This window comes from Orbicella franksi, chromosome 12 (assembly GCF_964199315.1).
Source record: "Orbicella franksi chromosome 12, jaOrbFran1.1, whole genome shotgun sequence".
In the NCBI taxonomy this organism is placed as follows: Eukaryota; Metazoa; Cnidaria; class Anthozoa; order Scleractinia; family Merulinidae; genus Orbicella; species Orbicella franksi.
Window position 1 is genome coordinate 9980679 of NC_138156.1, and position 18867 is coordinate 9999545.

Consider the following 18867-nt stretch of genomic DNA (forward strand, 5'->3'; position numbering starts at 1 on the left):
GCCACTGAAGGACGCAAGATCCCCGTTGAGCTGAACAGTTTTCAAAAAAAGAAATGCAGCCTTTTTTTATTCCTTCATAAACAAACTTGAACACTGATTATAGCTTAACAACAACTCCTTTTTTAATTCTGTAATTTTTAATTCTGTATGTACAAAATGATAAACTATACTGTTTCATGTTGATTAATTTTAAAACAGTGTTTGAAAGATCTCATTAGCAAACCTTTGGGCGTCATTTTCTCTGTTTTTACAGCAAATAATAAAGACAGAGCTATAAATTAGTTTTAATACTGTCAGCGCAGTGTAATCACGAATTTTCGCCCGTTAAATTCGACTGTGCAAATAAGAATTTTAATCCTTTTCCATGCTTACTAACTGCACGAATTCGCCTGTTTCTCGCTGTTTTCTCAATTTGCTCAGAAAAATAAATATACTCTATTATGAAAACAGGTGCAGTGTTCTTCAGTGACTAGTCTATTATAATTACATTTTGCTTTTTTTCTCCCAATGAAAACACTAATATCCGCCTCACACCGTTTCGCGCTTTTAAATCCATTTTCTCTCATTATTTAATTACTAGTGTTTCCACAAAACTCGACCTGTGAACAAAGCAACTAACCTTTGTAAAAGTCGCGCCAAAATTCTAAGAGTTTCACAATTTAACAAAAGCCTTATAGTTCATCGGGCTGGTAAAATTGAGAGCGACTTCTAAAAAAACTGATCATGTTGTTATTAGCATATTACAAGCATTTATGCCGCATGATCGGGGAAAGTAGTTTAAGTTTTCGTTGCTATGTGTGTTTGTTTGTTTCCCCAGTGATAATCCAAACACAGAAATCATCTTTCAAAAGAATGTCATTTAAATAATCGATATGAGGCTCTCTTGTTCCTCCCCAGACGCAAAGTAAATACAAATTCAACATCTCCGTCGCAGCCTCATAAAAGATTTTGACAGCGCACTACCTCGAAACGGTGCGGTGTTCCAAGCTTATTTCCGTAGATGCGTCATTCAAAATAACAAACGAAAGAGCTAGCGATATTTTTAATATATTCAGATGTAAACATGATGAGTTTTATTCTAAAGAAGTAGCCCTTTTTTTTTTCAGGAGAAAAACTGAAATCGTTTAATCGTAATGTAAAATCGCTGTTATCGCGTAGATCAAACATTTCGAACCAAACGATGAACGCGTCACTGCTATCAGTTCGACGATTTCGGATTTAGATTCATGGATTCGGATGTTTATATTTTCACCTCTCTCGGTAGAGAGGCGGAAAGTGACTTGAAACTCAGCTCGTGGATAACACCTGTCTAAATACGCACAAGTAATGACTCGCTAAAATACGACTTAATTGTTTTTCACAGAATGAGAAGCTTATATAAATGACCTGCACATCGCCAAGATGATCACATTTGCTAAGAGACTTGACTTCCCTTTAAGATGCTATCGTGCCGCGCACAAAAGTACGATATAGTCCCCATGCTGTGAGACGCTTATAGACCTATATACAGGAAAATATCAAATAAGACGTATTTTCACCCGGGGTTGTGTAGCGACGTAGGAAAACTGCGGAGGTTAGCCAGCATCAACCATACATCGGATTCAAACTCTGGCAACATGAAACTTTATATATTTTATGATGGATATCTCCTGACGCCCAATGCCGCTTTGGCGATCGTGTTTGTCATTTTTGGAATTTACACGGTCGTTGGCAATGTCTTAGTGTGCGTGGTGTACATTTTGGATCCGGGAAAAAAATTGCGCCGAGTATCTAACTCGTATTTTGTCATCAACTTGGCCATTGCGGATATTTTAGTTGGAATCACAGTAGAGCCTATAAACGCAGCTAGTTACTGGACGAAGAACCGAGACGTCCTCTTCAGTTATTATATTTTTGCCGTTCTATCTTGCGTTTGCTCCATTGTGAACATCTCGGCTTTGATGATCGATCGTTTTCTCGCCGTGGTACGACCGTTTAAATACCGTTCCCTGGTTTCGCCGATCCGCGTTCGCGTGGCGCTGTTAATTATTTGGCTGTTCTCTATTCACTTCTCTGTACTGCCTCTCGTGGGATGGCGAAGCGCCAGTTTTCAAGTGTACCTCTATGGTTTGGGCGTATTACTCCCAGCTACACTGATGCTCTTATCCTACTACGGATTGCTGCGGACGTTAAAAGACAAAATCTCCAACTTGAAAATATCCACCGATAGAAAAGAAGCAACACATGTCAAAAAGATGGTGTCTCGCGAACGTAGAGTTTCTATGACAGTTTTTATTATGTTGATGGTTTTCCTCGTTGCTTGGGGTCCGTTTGTAGTCGTCGATTTTGTCCTCGTATTTTGCCAGAATTGTCGATCTGAAAAGCTTCTTTTGGCGCGAGACATAACGTTGACAGTGGGGTTTTTCTCGTCGGGAATTAATCCTGGTTTATATGCTTGGCGAGTCCCGAATTTCAGGAATGGGTTAATGCTTTTATTCCAACGAGGTTTAAAATCTCCGTCAAGACTTGTCCAAGTCGCTCCTTTAGCAAAAGACAGTAACACAGCTGTTATCGACTCACAAAGTTATGTAGGAAACAACGGTATGTATGGTCTTGCTGACAAAGAAAGCCGCAGTGAAATACAAAAAGAAACCATTAGTTTATTCTGAATTCAATGTACATTAACTGCTTCCAGTTCTTTCGACAATGTAGGTCTCTGAACGGCATTAAAATAAAACACTAAATTGTATTTGTTTGTTGTTTTCGTGTCAGATTTTACAAGAATTGAACTTTATGACAAAACTCTGAACAAACAACTGAACGGTTGGGTTTGTTTCAGGTGAAAATCTCTTCAGTTATTGGGGATTCATGCAGTAAAAGACATTAAGGATATTTATTCCGTAACACATAATCGTCAACTCTCGGTCAACAATTAGAAGTTCAGTTCCAAAGCGGATATTTTTCTTTGATTTTTGGAAGGATATGGACTCTACGCAAGGCTAAGAAAATCAAAATCAAATATTCACCGATAAACAAGTAAGTTATTTCTCAATAATATTTACGAGAATATTTTTCTTTTTAGAATTCAGTTGAACATCGATGTTTTCGGCGCGATTTCTTATTTTACCGAGACAGGTCCCAAAGAATGGCTAGCTAAAAAAAATGGAATATGAAGCCAATTATATTTAATACGAGCCCTTTTCAGGAGAAGAAAATTGATCATGCTAATGAAGATCAACATGTTTGAGAAGAGAAATTAAGAATTTGGAGTAAATGTCTAGCTCTCTGATTGTCAGCCAAATTATTTCACTCTGAATATATTTTCAAGCCTGAGGATGAAATTCCCTCTGTAATGAACTTCCTGCGCTAAATTTCTAGTAATAAAACTAAACTTGCAAGAAAGAAATTGACATGCTGTTGTTAAAGCGGTGGTTAATTTTAGTACACCTGGGATGTTTCACAGAGTAATTCACAATTTTTTTTTTTTTTTAACATAAACATACAATACAGAACTCAAGAGGGCATTTCCATGCATGACAAAAAAGTAATAAAATCCCATTACAAAAAGCCAATACAATGTGCCGGTCATAATTTAAAGACTCGCGTTTTGTAAGCTACTTTTCACAATTTCAGGTCTGACACTTTAATTAGTTTTACGTTTGCTTTCGCAAACGATGCCAGAATCGAAGTGTTGCGACTTGTCAAACGGCTGATATTCAAGGTGTCGATAACTCTCATGTCGTTGCTAACCATGAAATAAATGATTATCGCTCTATGGCGATTCAAACACTGATTTTTATTTCCCGCTGATAAGATTCAGTTTTCCCACGCTTAAGATTATGTACGGAAGACAAGACAATACTTGACAACGTGACCAGCTTAACAGCGGAAAATACGGTGACAGAAGAGGAAAGAACTCCCCTAGCTAAGTTTATTTCAGTCAACATAATTAATTCTTCTTGTTCTTCGGCGAGTTTGGAAAGTTCATCTGCTAAATATCACTACGCCATATGCCATGTAAAATTTCTTACAAGGTGTCCTGAGTTATTTCAACTCCACTTTCGTACTTTGACTTTGTGCAGAGTCCGAGCAACATTACTACTGGGTAAACAGATGGATGACGTCATCCATAACAAATATGGCTTCCTCAGTGACCCTCAGTGGGCGCCAAGGCTGAGTTGTCAGTTAACACTAAGCGTTTCACTAGCATTCTCGAAAAGTATCACCAGCCCACACCACGCTGTAGGAATTTGAAAACGACGTTTTCACTCTGAAAACGCATCAAATGTTTTCCGTCCACACGACGCCAGAGGAATTTAAAAACGCAACAAATACCGGTCATTTTGGATTTGGATTTGAAAAAACTCGGACAGAGAAATTACATGACGCTGCATAAAGCTCTTTGATCACACAAGAAGATACATCACACGTTCGGTATCGAACATGCGCGTAACAACAGAGTGCAAAGCTTCAATTGTTTGCACAATTCGCTTGCTTCTCTGTTCTTTTTCGACAATATCAGTTTCTGACCGTTAATGAACACTTCAACTCTCCTTATTAACTGCCATACATTCCTTTCAAAGCTGATTCTGAGAATCTGGTAGTACATCAAGATGACTTCCTTTTTGATTTTCTGTTTCTGTTTGACGTTGTAAGGAGAGATAAGAAGCTGATCACTCCCGACTGAGTAATTAATGACAAAAAACATGTAATAAAAGGAAAAACCACGGCGAGAAACAAATCTGCAGAGCCGGATCAGTTGCAGACCTAGATCAGTAAATATCTTTTGATAATCAAAAAAATAAAACGGAAAACTGATCTTAACCTCAAGAAAAAGATATTTACCCAGAAATGAGACAAGAAATGGTTTCTTTATCTCATCAGGTTCTATCTTAATCTCTTCTCCTTGCCGCAAGGATCAGTTTGGAGGGTTTATATTATTTTTAAGTTTTTCGTTTCTTAAGGGTGTTACAGAATCAACCATGTAGCAGCAAGTTACTACATGGGTTTTATGGTGCGTTGGACTCATACTCGTGGAATGATGGTTATATATACCCTCTCCAACTACAAAACGTCCAATATTTTTGGTCTGCAAAACAAAGCGAGCAAATCGTTCTCAGAATGGATTCCCCGAGTGAAGAAAGATGTAGGCGGACCTGTTTGGTCAGTTGTGCGGTGTAATCAGAAAAAGAAAATCAAAACAAACCTCTTTAAATACGTCTTTATTGCGGAAGGAGAAAAATACTCGTTTTCTAATAAACATGTTTTTACCGAAGGATTCAAGTACATGTTGATAATTCAAAAGTCCCCACCCCCTCAAGGCTCGGCGTTTTTATATCCTTGTGTTTTGATCAAAACCACTCTAGTTAAAAGGCCTCTTAAAATTCATTTCGCTTTTACATTCCCCATAGTATCGTAGCGCAAATTAAACGGGATTGAGCCAAGCCGTCGTTAAAGCTACACAGAGTTTTCATATGAAAATTGCCGATTACGTAACAAAATAATGACGTATTACGTAATGACTGCCGGTAAACCTCTATCTTGTGGACTTTCTCTCAGACGGAACTGGGCGAATCAAGAAGGCATGGGTCTATTTTGGCGATATGTTCAAATAAGCCGAAAACGATCACCAATACTTCTTTTGTCAATAGAGTAGGTAACCATTTCTTCTTCTCATGCGCGTTTGTACCCACAGCTAACAAACAAAAGGCACAGCGGGCTCTTTTCCGTGTGCCCAGCCCCCTCTGCCGAGTAGGAACAGGTGGCTCTGTGGGAAGACCTGAAAGGCATTTTCCTTCCTTCCCACACACTCCATTTGGCGCAAAATTTGCAGCCTCGTCGCCAGAGTCCTCTCCCTTGCTCCAGTGGACGTGAAGGAGAAGAACCTGGGAACAAGGTCGCGAGATCATGTTGAAATGAGATGCAATCTGTTCCCAGTTGTTGACGTGCATGCCTGCACCCGAGTAATGAAAAAAGGCCTGGGAACTAGGCTGAAGGGCGATTTGTTTGAATTAAGTCTCAGAGTAGAAGTAAAGGAAGTTGGAGTTTCTTTTTATCTTGAATGCCGGGATTTTGTCAGAGCTCAAATAATTTCATTATTTCTTGTTCAGCTTTGTTGCTATTTAACTGAGCAATGCGAAAGAGTACAAGATATGTAACTGTTCTTCCAACATTATGGAGCCAATAAAGCCAAGCAATCGACAGAAGCAATTTAAAATTGAAGATTGAAGAGTTTGTGCCTGTGACCCGAGCAGTAGTACTTTTGAATTCTCCCGCTTTTTCTTCTGTGTGTGTATCAGGCTTCGCTTAGATGTTCTCAATTCCTCTCTGTTCTTTGCAAATCTCGTATCTTATCACAAATCGATAGCAAACCTTCAAACAAATGAATATTTGCGCGTATTTCGTTCACAAGCTTTTAATGAATTTTTTAAATAAAGCTCGTCAACAATTAAAAATCTAAAAGAAGGCATTGATCGAAGTTTCGTGTTTTGTATTAAAGAATACCATAAAAAATTTCTTCAGAATTATCGCATTACACAAATTTACGGTGGAATTTTCGTTACTATATATACCGCGTTCTTCATCTTCTTTTTCTGTAGCACTTAATTTTTTTCTTCCATCAAAGCCAAACAAGCTATTAAATCCTGAAACATTCACAGTGGTGAGTGTTTACTAATTGATTACTTGAGTATAATGTATGGCTATAATCCCGAAGATCCTGAAATGCATATCTTTAATTATTACATCCTTCTTGGCAGGAGACACATCTTCCTACAAAGGATCGAATTTAAACCCCAATTTCGTGCCAGGTATAACAAGACAAGTTAATTGTGCAAAGATCGATTTTATATTCTAAAGGCCAAAAGGCAAAATTTCTCTCACTATGGAAGCCTCTCCCCTCCTTACTGTAAATGGTTATAATCTAATATACGATTTGCGTCAAAGCAAGCCTGGATATATTATGTATTAAGTGTTAGTTGTAATCTTAATTCCTGTAATGTAATTTTTGTAGCCTTAAGTTTTGTAAAAGTGAAAGTGATGAAAGTGATGTAAGTGATATTGTGATAATAATAAAAATGTTTAAAAAAATGAATAGTTTTTTTTATTTTTTTAACAACTGTTGAAATTATCACATACTTAAAAAAAAAAAGAAAAAGCATGGATTGTAACTCTGTACATTTTAGGTGCAAAGAAGTGAAATTTGTCCCATCTCTCAGACACACAATTATTGGAACAAAAAAATTACAGAAGACCCATAATATCTATTAGAAATTCTGAATGGTCCAAAGCCAAGGTATTAATAATTAAAATTGCTCTCACACCGCCATCCGTCTTTTTAATTCAAAACAACGATACACAAAGGAAAACAAATGAAATTAAAAATGTTTACTAAATGGCGTCCATATATAAAAAAGAAGCTCTCCGGCATATTAAAAAGCATACTATATGAGTTGATTAATAAAATGTCGGAGCAATAAAGAATTGTTCAAACAAACCAAGAGCTTTATTCAGTTTCGAAGAACACACTGGCGGCGGCAGTTTTTCTTGCAAAAAAACAAAACATCAAACTGCTCTTAATTTCCACCTACTGAAGAAGGGCTAAGCCCGAAACGTTTAGATTTCCCGAGAAAATTTGGCTCATTTAAATGCCTTTTGAGCCTTATATGTAATTACTCTTAATTTACTCGTCTGGATATACGTTTTAAATGTAAGTCGAGTAAAGCTCCTGATCGCAAATATAACAAATTAAAATTTCTGACTATTTATTGATCAAAACAGCAAAAACAACAGTAGTTTATTTATACCACAAATCAATAAAATGTTTATATGTATATGTGATGTTTTTCACAGAAAATATGTAACAGGACACTCGAAATAAGTATATATATGAAGCTTAACTGGTTAGGTGCTTGTTAAATAATACAATTATCAAACCCTTTTGATCAGGGTATGCATTATTATTAAAAACTAGTTCATTGGATAATACAATTCAAGAGTTTTCATTGGACTAACCATTAGGCCTGTCCCGATTCTACTCGGCAACGTTTGGGCAACTGTTGCGTTAATTTGTTTGCAGCAACTTTTGCGTTTCTTGCCACCTCGAGCAAGTTTTGCTTTTCAGAGCAACTTTTGAGCAAAATATAGGTTTAGAGCACATATCAAGCACGAAAAAGCCAACGATTTCACAGAAAACTTCAATTTATGCGAATTTCTTAAATGTTTATCAACCTTTGAAATTCCCTGATATCGTTCTGCGTTAGACTTAAGAGTATCCTTAAATTTCGCACATATTTGCGAGTAATTCTTTTAAGCTAAGTTCCAAACTATTTTTCTTGACCAATGTTAGCAATTATTGTGAAGAACGAACAATAAAACTTTTAATTAACATATATATAAAAATTTCAAGAAATTTAGCTGGCAACTTTTGGATTTTTTTGGTTTGTTCTTTTTTGTCAAAACGGATTTTTGGCACTATTTTAGCAACTTTTTAGCATTCCAGTAAGAACCTTTTCAACATTTTACGAGCACAATTGGACCGACCTACTACCCATCATGGTATATGAGCCATTATACCATGCTCTGCAAATATGGAAAGCATACGTGGTCGTTGGACAATATCCAACGATTATTGTTTTGTAGCGTTTCACTATTTTTTTTTACTTTATTTTAGTTTTCTATAGTTTGGGGGCGTTTTTAATAAAGCAATTATTTCACTCGCGTTTGGTCGATATGAGATGCAATAATATGGTGGCAAAATATGCAGGTAAGCGCGAAAACGAGACTTATCTAAGCTTAAAAACCTGCCGATAGCTAAAAACATTATGTAACTTCCACAAGAGGTCCGACTGATAAATATTGCTTTTATTTAATTCAAGGCTCGATTTATTCAAACAACATGGAATCACAGGGAAGTACGATTGACAGAAAAAGTGGTATAATTTTAAAGTCATTGAACAAAAATTAGTCTACCCGCGTTGCGCATTGATCGTTAATCACCGTAGTGGAGCTCAATAGCACTTTGCTAAACACCTCCCACTCAGCCGATCAGAACACGTGAAAAACACTATTTATTTAATTTAAATTGTATTTACTAAATTTTGATAACTGAAGGTAAGTTCTGAACAATACAGTTTTCTATAATTGTTCAAGTAGTATGTCAAACACGAAACGCCGTGTTTGACCACATTTCCAAACACCGAGAAGAGAGTTGAAAATACGACGCGTAGCGGAGTATTTTTGACGAACTTCGAGGTGTTTGGAAATGTGGTCAAACACTGTCTTGAGTGTTTGATATATCTTCTCAATCGGAACTAAAACTAAGGAGGAAATGGAGAATTACAAACGTAAAAATCTATGCTAACTAAGATCATATATCCGAACACCGTCACGGTCATGACTTCCTTTGTTTAACTTGATGAATTATTAATGAGTTTGAGAACTTTTTAAAGACGACCCATTAGTCTAGCAGATTGTCAATTTATTTTTCCACTAGGTAGATTCTAAAAATTTTTTTTTCTGTTCTTCCAGCCCAGCTTTCTCTCACTTGTACTCGACAACAGGAGAAAGGATCGTTATTTCTTTGATATACAGCTAGGAAATAAGCCTTTTCAATGGCCATGCACACTATTAATGCTCTTGGAATTAGTACAGTAGAACCTGGCCATCTAGGCATCGTCCACATTACGCCGCAGAAATTTGAAAACGGATCTTTATTTCTACAGTTAAGCCTACTGTCCACACTAATTCGTCACGAAAACAGAGGAATCTGAGAGCTACCACTTTTCGTTTTCGTGTGAAAGGCAAAAACATTTTGAAAACGGAGCTTTTCTAAAACGCCGACGTCACAATAATCATGTGATTTCCTGACCGAGATTTCCTCAAAACACAAATCCAAAATGACCCGTGATTATTGCGTTTTCAAAATTCCTCCGGCGTAGTGTGGATGGGGTCTTAGAAGTCGATTATCCCAAATTCTTCTCTACATCTCTCGAATCCAGCTCGTTTTCTCTTGAATATACTTTTTCATTCCTTAACTATTATCGGCTATCACGAGTCCCAACATCTCGAACTATAGTTTCTCTTAAATGTTCGAAATAAATGGGTTCAACTGTAGTGTATCAATGAATTTTGTGGTGTATTCAAAGAAACTGTCTTATAAAAACAAGATTGTTGGCAAGTAGTGCGGTTTTCATGTCAGCAATAGCAACACTCGTTGTCTTTACGAATGTTTCTGCTTCGTTGACCCAGTCCCGAATATAACCGAACAAGTATCGTTTTCCAAGTTGTGAATCGGTAAAGGTTCTAATTCTACCATCGCAGCTTGTGAGAGTTTTGTAACAGACGGTCTAACCCTGGAAAGTTTTGGCGATATTCTGAAATTTTCGCTCACTCTAAGCCTCAGTAACTTCAAAAGTCCTTGCTTGAATCGGCGAACTCTCCAGGCATAAAGCACGGGGTTACTACCGGAGAATGGAAACGACGACGAATGGAAACCAGGCAACGAAAAACACCGTTAGCATCATAAAGACTGTATTAGAAATTCGACCCTCTCTTTGTACCATCTTTTTCGCTTGTGTAGATGCTTTAGAAATACGGGAAGAAATCGCTTTAGCTTCGCGCTCTTTTTCGTTAATACTTGAATCAAGCCATGATACGACGCAAGCATGATGGCAGATGGTACAAAAACTCCAAAACCGTGCAAGTAGATCTGAAACGGCGCGTCGCGCCAGCCCAGGAACGCTAACAGCGAAAAATGGAACGCGTACAGCCACAAGAAGACGACGGATGCACGGATGCGCTTCACCGTCACCAATACACGGTAGCGAAACGCCTGTCTGACAGCAATGTAACGATCCAACATCATAGCGGATATGTTCAAAATGGAGCTAACACACGACAACACCGCAAATAGGTAGGACGCAAACAGCGCAGGTTCGCTTTTGGTCCACTAAACTGACACATTTAGAGGTTCCACGACAATTCCAACAAGAATGTCAGCGAACGCGAGATTCACCACGTAATAGAAAGACAATGTACGACGCAGAGTTTTGAACGGATCAAGAAAATACAAGGTGGAAACTAACGTGTTTCCAACGACGGTGTATAAACCAAATATGACAAAGACCACGACGAGAGGGAAATTGACCTATAGAAGATACCCTTCGTAAAACATGAAATGGTTCATTGTTACCTGAGTGAAAACGACTGGATACCAATCTCAAAATAAAGGGAGATTCACAGTAATATCAATTGAGGCGATTCTTGAGCGGCCAAGAATTTTTAAAACGTTTTCGGCGTGAAGCTTTCGCTGGAAAACATATGAGTCGCGTGCAGATCCACTGAAGACATGGATGCAAATTATAAGTGTATTAGAGAAGGTGAAACTCAATCAGGTTCGGATAATAACACGGGAGATTAACATACTGGCTGTTGTTAAGTTTTTACACTTTAACAGAGACATAATCAATTCTTTTTTTGTATTTGAGCAGATCGTGACTATGTACACTGACACTTCTTTTAATTTACGAGGCGCTATCTCGCAGCTAACGCAAATCCACTTTTTACAATGACTGTTGTTGTTCTCTTGGTCTAAAAACGTGATTGTTTTTTTTTTTCCTACCATTCTAATGCCTAAGACATTTCAACTAAAAGGCTTCTCTCCGATCGCATTTACATTGAGCGACTGCCGGTCTGCTGTGGACATTTCTGGAGACTTAAAATATACCTGTTTTTTTCGTTGTTTGTTTGTTTTGTTTTTTTGGTGTTTTTTTTTTTTCTTTTTTGCGCTCCTTGTTTTCTTTTATCGTGTTTAATGATTTGTTTTACTTGTTAAATTTTTTCGAAGAAATTTGTTTGCTCTATTGCTCTAATTTGCTTAGAGAAAGTGATTAAAGAGAGCAAATGCAGTTTATATTGTGGTGTCAAATACGTAGTTATTTACTTGAAAAGAAAAGCAACCGACAACCTATATTGGCTTTATCAGAAACGACGGCAAAGCTGCAGTTTCCGTCAAATTTCATGAAATATCTATAGTCACCAAACACAATGAAACATGCAGTCTTCTTTGAATTTACAAATTTAAATTACTTTACCGTCGACACGTGCGCATAAATCATTTTACGGATCTAATTTATGAGCTGACTGCAATGAAAAGAGAAGCATTGCTTCATTTCTTCTACATTTTATCGTGGGTTCGGTCACTGCTGACCGAAAAAGCGGGAGGTCTGGGAACGAAATCAATAACCACTTGAAGGCTGTAGAAAACGTATTCAAACGACACTTTCGTAGATAAAGACTCTATTCAAAGACAAAAAAACTCCAGAATACAATTCAAGAACAACGACTTCGCATTAGTTTTGCATTCGTTCCCTTTCAGTTCAGTGTTCGAGGGGGGTCAAATCGTGTAAGTCGCGTGACAAGCTCGGTCCCAGTTTTCAACACACTCCCCCGCGTTGATTGACGTCATCAATCAAAGTTCAAAGTTCATTTAAAGTTGAAACAATCTTACGAGCATAAACTCTATATAACAGAATGAACTCAATACATCTATCTTAGTCAGAATTCACGACGACAACTGGGACATCCTCGTCCCTCACTACTGTAACAGGAACATTTGCCACTCGGGGCACAGGGTTGGCAGTTCCATTATCCAACCTCACTTCCAGGGGATAGAGCCTCTGCAATGGGCGTCTCCATTCCGCGGTTGGCGAATTACCAGACTTGACTCTCACCACTGCACTTCGAACATGACCATCTCGACCAGGAAGTAATCGTTCGATCTTCCCAAGCCGCCACTGCTGTCTCGGGGTTTTGTTCTCATGTAGACACACAATATCTCCCACTTGCACTTTACGGACAGAATTTGCTCTCTTTGAGTAGCGATGGTACTCTCTAAGTTGTGTGAGATACTCAGACTTCCATCGGTTCCAAAAATGATCCAGTGTTGGCTGTAAGAATTTGGCTCTTCTTGTAAGTGTTCCCTCAGTTTGATCAACTTCGTTCGATGAGTTCTTTGATGGTACTGACAAAATTCTGCGGCCCACAATCAGGTGTGAAGGTGTTAATGGTTCCTCCATTTCATCGAAGACATATGTCAAGGGTCGTGAATTCAAGGCTGCTTCCACTTCTACAAGGACAGTAGACAGCTCGTCATAGTTTAACCGGGCATTTCGTATGACCTTCTTCAAACTCAACTTGACTGATTTTACTAGACGTTCAAAGAAACCACCCCACCAAGGAGCCGCTTCGACATTGAACCTCCACTGTGTACCGTCGCACTGACAATATGCCTGCACTCTTGAATCCTTAAATGTTTTCCCATAGTCACTGACAATCAAGACAGGAATTCCTCGTCTCCCTTTAAAGCGAGTAAGGGCTCTGATAAAACTTTCCGCACTCAGATTTGGGACAAGTTCCAGATGAACAGCTCGGGTTGCAGCGCACGTGAACAAAGCTATATAGACCTTGTTCAAATCTCCATTCTTTGAGAATACATCCTTGACATACATGGGCCCAGCGAAGTCCACTCCTACTCGAGTAAAAGCAAAGTCATCGCTCAATCGAAATTCAGGAAGAGGTGGGGGAGGAGGAACTGCATAGCTTCTGCCCTCTAACTTCTTACAAACAGAACATTTTCCTATCGCAGTTTTCACAGTCTGCCTTCCTTTTGTTACCCAGAATCTTGACCTTAGCTCTGTGAGAGTGTCTCTCACACCATTGTGAAGAACCTTGAGATGACAATCATTTATCACTAGGTAAGTTAGTCGTGAACATCTTGGAAGGAATATTGGAAAACGAGCATCATACGGAATCGGGGCATTTTTAAGACGACCACCACACCTCAGAATTCCCTTGTCATCTGTAAACAGTGATAATGAGATCTTGACCTGGTCAAAGTTCTTGTTGTTGTATACAGATTTCTGAACCTCCTTGATCCAAAGCTCTCTTGCACAATCCACCTCTTCATGCCTTATTACTCCATCCACTAACCTCTTCTTCATTTACTTTGCTTGAGATTAGAAACAAATCGCACAACATATGCAGTGACTCGCACAAGTCTTTGAAGACTACTGAACCTTTCCAAGGGAATGATGCAATCAAGATTTAGTGACTTTTCTGACGTCACCTCTCCAGAGGCAATGTTTGCAAGAACTGTACCATCATGCTGCTTTGTGTGGCTGTTACAGCTTCCCTTCTTCAGTTCTAGGCAAGGATCTGAATCGTCACTTGTGACTTCAGCAGAGTTCATTGCAAGACTTGGCCACCACTGCTTTTCCTTTCTAAGGAACTCAGGACCACTCCACCACAATTTGTTGGTGATCAGTTTCGAGGTCATCGTACCACGTGAGCAGATGTCAGCTGGATTGGATTCTGTGGGGCAATAATTCCACTGAGTTGGCTTTGTAAGTCGACGGATCTCAACCACTCTGTTTTGAATGAATTGCTTGAATTCTCTGTTTACACCCCAAATCCACCACAGAACAATTTGCGAATCTGACCAGAAGAACACAGCATCAACTTCCAATGCTCCGTCAAATGCTGTCAACACAGTATTGACCAGTCGGGCCAGAACAAGAGCACCTAGTAACTCCAGTCGAGGTATGGTTTCTCCATTTATCGGAGCAACTCTGGTTTTTGACGATAAAAGCTGGGTGAAGACAGTTCCAGTAGTTGTTTCAAGGCGTAAATACACAACTGCTCCATAGGCTTTCTCACTTGCATCCGCAAAACCATGGAGTTGAATGCTTTGTAAATCTCCTGATGACAAGCCAAGGTGGTAGTGTCTCCTCACTTCCACCACCCCCACCTTCTTAGCATCTTGAACAAGCTTTAACCACTGTTCATGGATGAATGAATCCACGGGGTCATCCCAACCCACTCTTGTCTTGCAAATAGATTGAAAGATGATCTTCAGTAGAATGATGACTGGACTAATTAGTCCCAGGGGATCATACAACTTGCTTGTTGTACCAAGAATTGCTCTCTTCGTAACTGGACAAGTATTGCTAGTTTCTAGTGGAGAGGCCAGATCCAAGAGTAACAAATCATTTCGTCTATCCCATCCAACTCCCAGTACTTTCAGTTTTGCTGTGCTGGGGTTCTTTGACGTCTCAAACAGGGAACTCGAGAAGGTTTGATCTTCCTCTTGAACAGGGTGCTCCTTGACAGACTTGCTTGTAACTTGAGAAGACTGGCTTTCAGATTGTTCAATTCTTTCCTGAAGGGCTTCAGAGTTGGAGACCCATTTTCTCATATTGAAGCCTCCGCTCTTGAAGGATGACTTCAGATTCTCATACATCTCGAAAACAGAATTGTCAGAACCATCTCCACCAACAAAGTCATCCACATACAGACTTTTCAGAACTCTCTCAGCAAATTCTTTCGGGATGTCAGCAGAAGTCAAGTGATGACGAATTGTTGCATTCAATAGGAACGGACTTGCGGAGACGCCAAATGCAACTCTTGCAAATCGATAAACTTGTAGGTTCGGGTGGCTGCTTGTGACATCATCAACCCACAGGAAACGAAGATAGTCACGATCTTTGGGGTGAACTGAAACATTTAGAAAAGCTTTCTCAATGTCTCCTATGAGGGCTGTCTTGTGAGCCCGGAACCTCAGGAGGATGTCATAGATGAGGGGAGATAGTGGTGGACCAGCATACAAACAGTCATTGAGACTTGATGTGTTCTTTCCTGATCGTGCACTGGCATCATAAACAATACGAAGTTTTGTGGTGTCCTTGTCCACGCGAATCACTTCATGATGAGGAATGTAATGTACTTTTCCCACACCATTGTTGACACCTTGATCCACAGGTTCCACAATTCCTTGTTGTTGCTGATCTTGGATGACATCATCATAGTGCTTTAACATCTCGGGCTTTAATTTCAGACGTTTCAGTAGTGAGACCAACCTTGATTCGCACAAAGCAAAATTATCTGGAAGCAGCTCATGGTCCTCTTTGAAAGGTAGCTGTACTTGATATCTTCCTTCAGTGAATTCAACTTCGCTAACAAATTTGTCATACAGAGACGAACCTTTATCTCGAATGCCAAGTGACTCATAGTCCCAGAATTTTCCAAGTTCAGAGGCAAGTTCATCTTGACCGACGACACTTGCTTCCACTTTCAGTACATGCGTCGCAGTAAGATTCACAGTGTTACCATTGTCACGGTTAGACACAATCATAGTGGGTCCGGAGAGGACATATCCTAGCTTTGTAGCAAGAGCAACAGGTTCCCACGGTGCACCTCTCACAATAGTACCTTCGACCAATGACCAATAATAATCAGCACCAATGAGAATGCTGATGGGCAAATCTCTGCCGCCACACCTGTCGGCTAAACTGAGGTCATGCAGATGTTCGTAGCTAGACTGAGCAAGCTCTGTGGGTTGTTGGGTCAGAGGGCCACATATAACTGGCACCACATAGGCTTGAATGTACACAATTGCATCGCATCTGGTTTTGATACCCACTTGAACAATTTCACATGTTCGTAGCCTGGCGTCAGACTCACCAAAGGTTTTGATTAGAAGTGACTCTCTACCAATTACTGATAACCCCAGTTTGTCTTTAAGGTCCTTAGTCATGTATGATCGCTGACTGCATGAGTCAAAAACCAGACGAACACTTAGTGGAAAACTGTCATTATCCGGACGCACAACTTCAGCGGTTGCGGTTTGCAACAACACCGACCCTCTAGACTGATCCACATACATACTAGTAGAGACACTGGCCACATGTTCTCGATCTTGCCCACCCAGGGTTGGATCAGGGTTACCACAAATTGCTACATGATGAGCACCTTGACATTTAAGACACTTCATAGGTGCTTGACAGTTACGTGCCAAATGTCCTTGCTTGAGACAGAGAAAACACTTGCCCTTCCTTTTAAGAACTTCCCTTCTAGATTCAATATTTGTGACAACATTACATTTAGAGCTCTGATGATTTTGATTACAGAATGAGCACCAAACACGAGGAGACTGTTTATTCTCAGAACTGTCAGTGTACAAAGCTGATGTAGAAAATGGCGACTCACCTCTCTGATGTGAAGGCCTGGAATCCTTGTTATTGACAAGACATTGTTCTCTCAGTTGCAGTTCCTTGTGAAATTCACCCAAAATATCTTTCAGATTCCATGTCTCCGATTCCAAATTTCGTGTGATAGCGATCCGAAATTCCTCCGGTAATTTCTGCATAACGATTGGTGTCAAGAAGCAACCATACATTTCAGATGAGATTTCCATACTTTCCAATCCACGAACATGAGATTCCACTGTGTCGTACAAGCTTCGGAGTTTCTTTACTTCGCTTATCGATTCCACCTTGGGGAGTTTAGTGAGCACTTCCATGTGGCTGGAGATCACTATCTGTCGATTTCCGAATCTTTGTTTAAGCAGTCCAACTGCCTTTTCGTAGTTTGCACTCGTCAGGGCCAGACCAGCGATCGTACTACGCGCGGTGTCAGTAAGAAGTGACTGCAAATAATTGAATTTATCCACTGAAGACAACTTTGGGTTCTTATGAACCGCAGACTCGAAAGATTCCCAAAAGGGATACCAGTGTATGGGATTTCCGTGAAACTTCTTAAGCTCGAGCTTCGGCAACTTTGCCTTCGAAACGCGATCTTGAGAAGTTCCCGCGCTTTCGGAAGGAGGAAGTTGCGCCACAGAAGGGAATTCCTGACTCTTACCCTGCATTTCTTGAGCTTCCAAAACAGATTCTAACTCAACAATACACTCCTGAATGGAACTCATTATCTCACAGCTCTCAGAGACTTCGGTATCGATGGTTTTTACGTCGTCCACCAGCTCCACAATTTCGCGGTCGAGCGATTTAAGCTCCGACATTTTCGTTTCAAGGGCGGTTCGAAGAAATTTCAGCCTTTTCACTTCGATGGAATTGCCTTCAGAGATTAGCCCTTTGGCTTGTTCGATAGTTTTCTGGACGAACTTTCGGTGACCATCGCGAAATTTTTTCAAATTCCTCAATTTCGGCGGCATAATTGGTCGCCCACGTGCTTTCAGCTAGTGCAGCTTTGACTTCACAACAGCTTCCTTTGAGACGTTCTTCACAACGCTAGAATCCCAGTTTCAATTCCCGGGTCTCGGCACCAAATGTAGAAAACGTATTCAAACGACACTTTCGTAGATAAAGACTCTATTCAAAGACAAAAAAACTCCAGAATACAATTCAAGAACAACGACTTCGCATTAGTTTTGCATTCGTTCCCTTTCAGTTCAGTGTTCGAGGGGGATCAAATCGTGTAAGTCACGTGACAAGCTCGGTCCCAGTTTTCAACAAAGGCTTAATGTCTTTAATTAAGCCTCGTTTATTGAATGAGATGCAAAAGGGAGAACATGGCTGAGATTTGAAATACGGGGAGACAAACCTTCAGGTCTAGTCTGTTTTATAATCTTGAAATTGATTTTGGCTCAAACTGTTCAGTTATGTATTTTGTAATTATTACAAGGTTGCACTGTTGCCTTGGAAACGGCGCGCTTGTTACCTTCCGTTCGATGCTTCATGAAAACAGTCTTTTCTGCAAACAGATCAATGTACTAAATGGTTGTAAGGTGATAACTTAAATTTCAGAAATTTGTTTGTCCAAAGCGGTTGTTAACCATAAAATTTGATAAACCGTAAAACCATAAGCCATAAAATTTGACAAACAAACGTTTCCCCAAAATAAATTAATGTTTTTGTTTGGGAGCTAGCGTTGCGATATGATATATAAAGGATATTAAACGGCGGCGCAGAGATATAGAGGATATTACATGACCGCGCGGGGGATACGAATTTTATCACGAGTTAGCTCAGCGAACGAGTGAGAGATGCCATAGCTACGAAGCTACGAAAAGATAAAATTCGTATCCCCGCGCGG

General features: G+C 39.6%; 3 protein-coding genes and 1 pseudogene across 3 annotated transcripts; 1 reads left to right on the plus strand and 3 right to left on the minus strand.

The window, feature by feature from the left end:
- The first annotated feature begins 1191 nt into the window (after positions 1 to 1191).
- LOC145464138 (histamine H2 receptor-like) lies at positions 1192 to 2651 on the plus strand. Its single transcript, XM_081447953.1, has one exon. It carries the CDS (start codon positions 1617 to 1619, stop codon positions 2646 to 2648), a length of 1032 nt encoding a protein of 343 aa, XP_081304079.1. The 5' UTR covers positions 1192 to 1616; the 3' UTR covers positions 2649 to 2651.
- A 7547-nt stretch (positions 2652 to 10198) lies between these two features.
- On the minus strand, positions 10199 to 11164 carry LOC145463880 (adenosine receptor A3-like; annotated as a pseudogene).
- A 1366-nt stretch (positions 11165 to 12530) lies between these two features.
- On the minus strand, positions 12531 to 13979 carry LOC145463881 (uncharacterized). Its single transcript, XM_081447675.1, has one exon. It carries the CDS (start codon positions 13977 to 13979, stop codon positions 12531 to 12533), a length of 1449 nt encoding a protein of 482 aa, XP_081303801.1.
- LOC145463882 (uncharacterized) lies at positions 13976 to 17986 on the minus strand. Its single transcript, XM_081447676.1, has one exon. The coding sequence runs from the start codon at positions 17984 to 17986 to the stop codon at positions 13976 to 13978; it is 4011 nt and encodes a 1336-aa protein (XP_081303802.1).
- Between the last annotated feature and the right edge of the window lie 881 nt (positions 17987 to 18867).

Bases quoted from the DNA above. Each gene is read 5' to 3' on its own strand.
- LOC145464138 (XM_081447953.1), top strand. From the start codon at position 1,617: ATGAAACTTTATATATTTTATGATGGATATCTCCTGACGCCCAATGCC.
- LOC145463881 (XM_081447675.1), bottom strand. From the start codon at position 13,979: ATGAAGAAGAGGTTAGTGGATGGAGTAATAAGGCATGAAGAGGTGGAT.
- LOC145463882 (XM_081447676.1), bottom strand. From the start codon at position 17,986: ATGCCGCCGAAATTGAGGAATTTGAAAAAATTTCGCGATGGTCACCGA.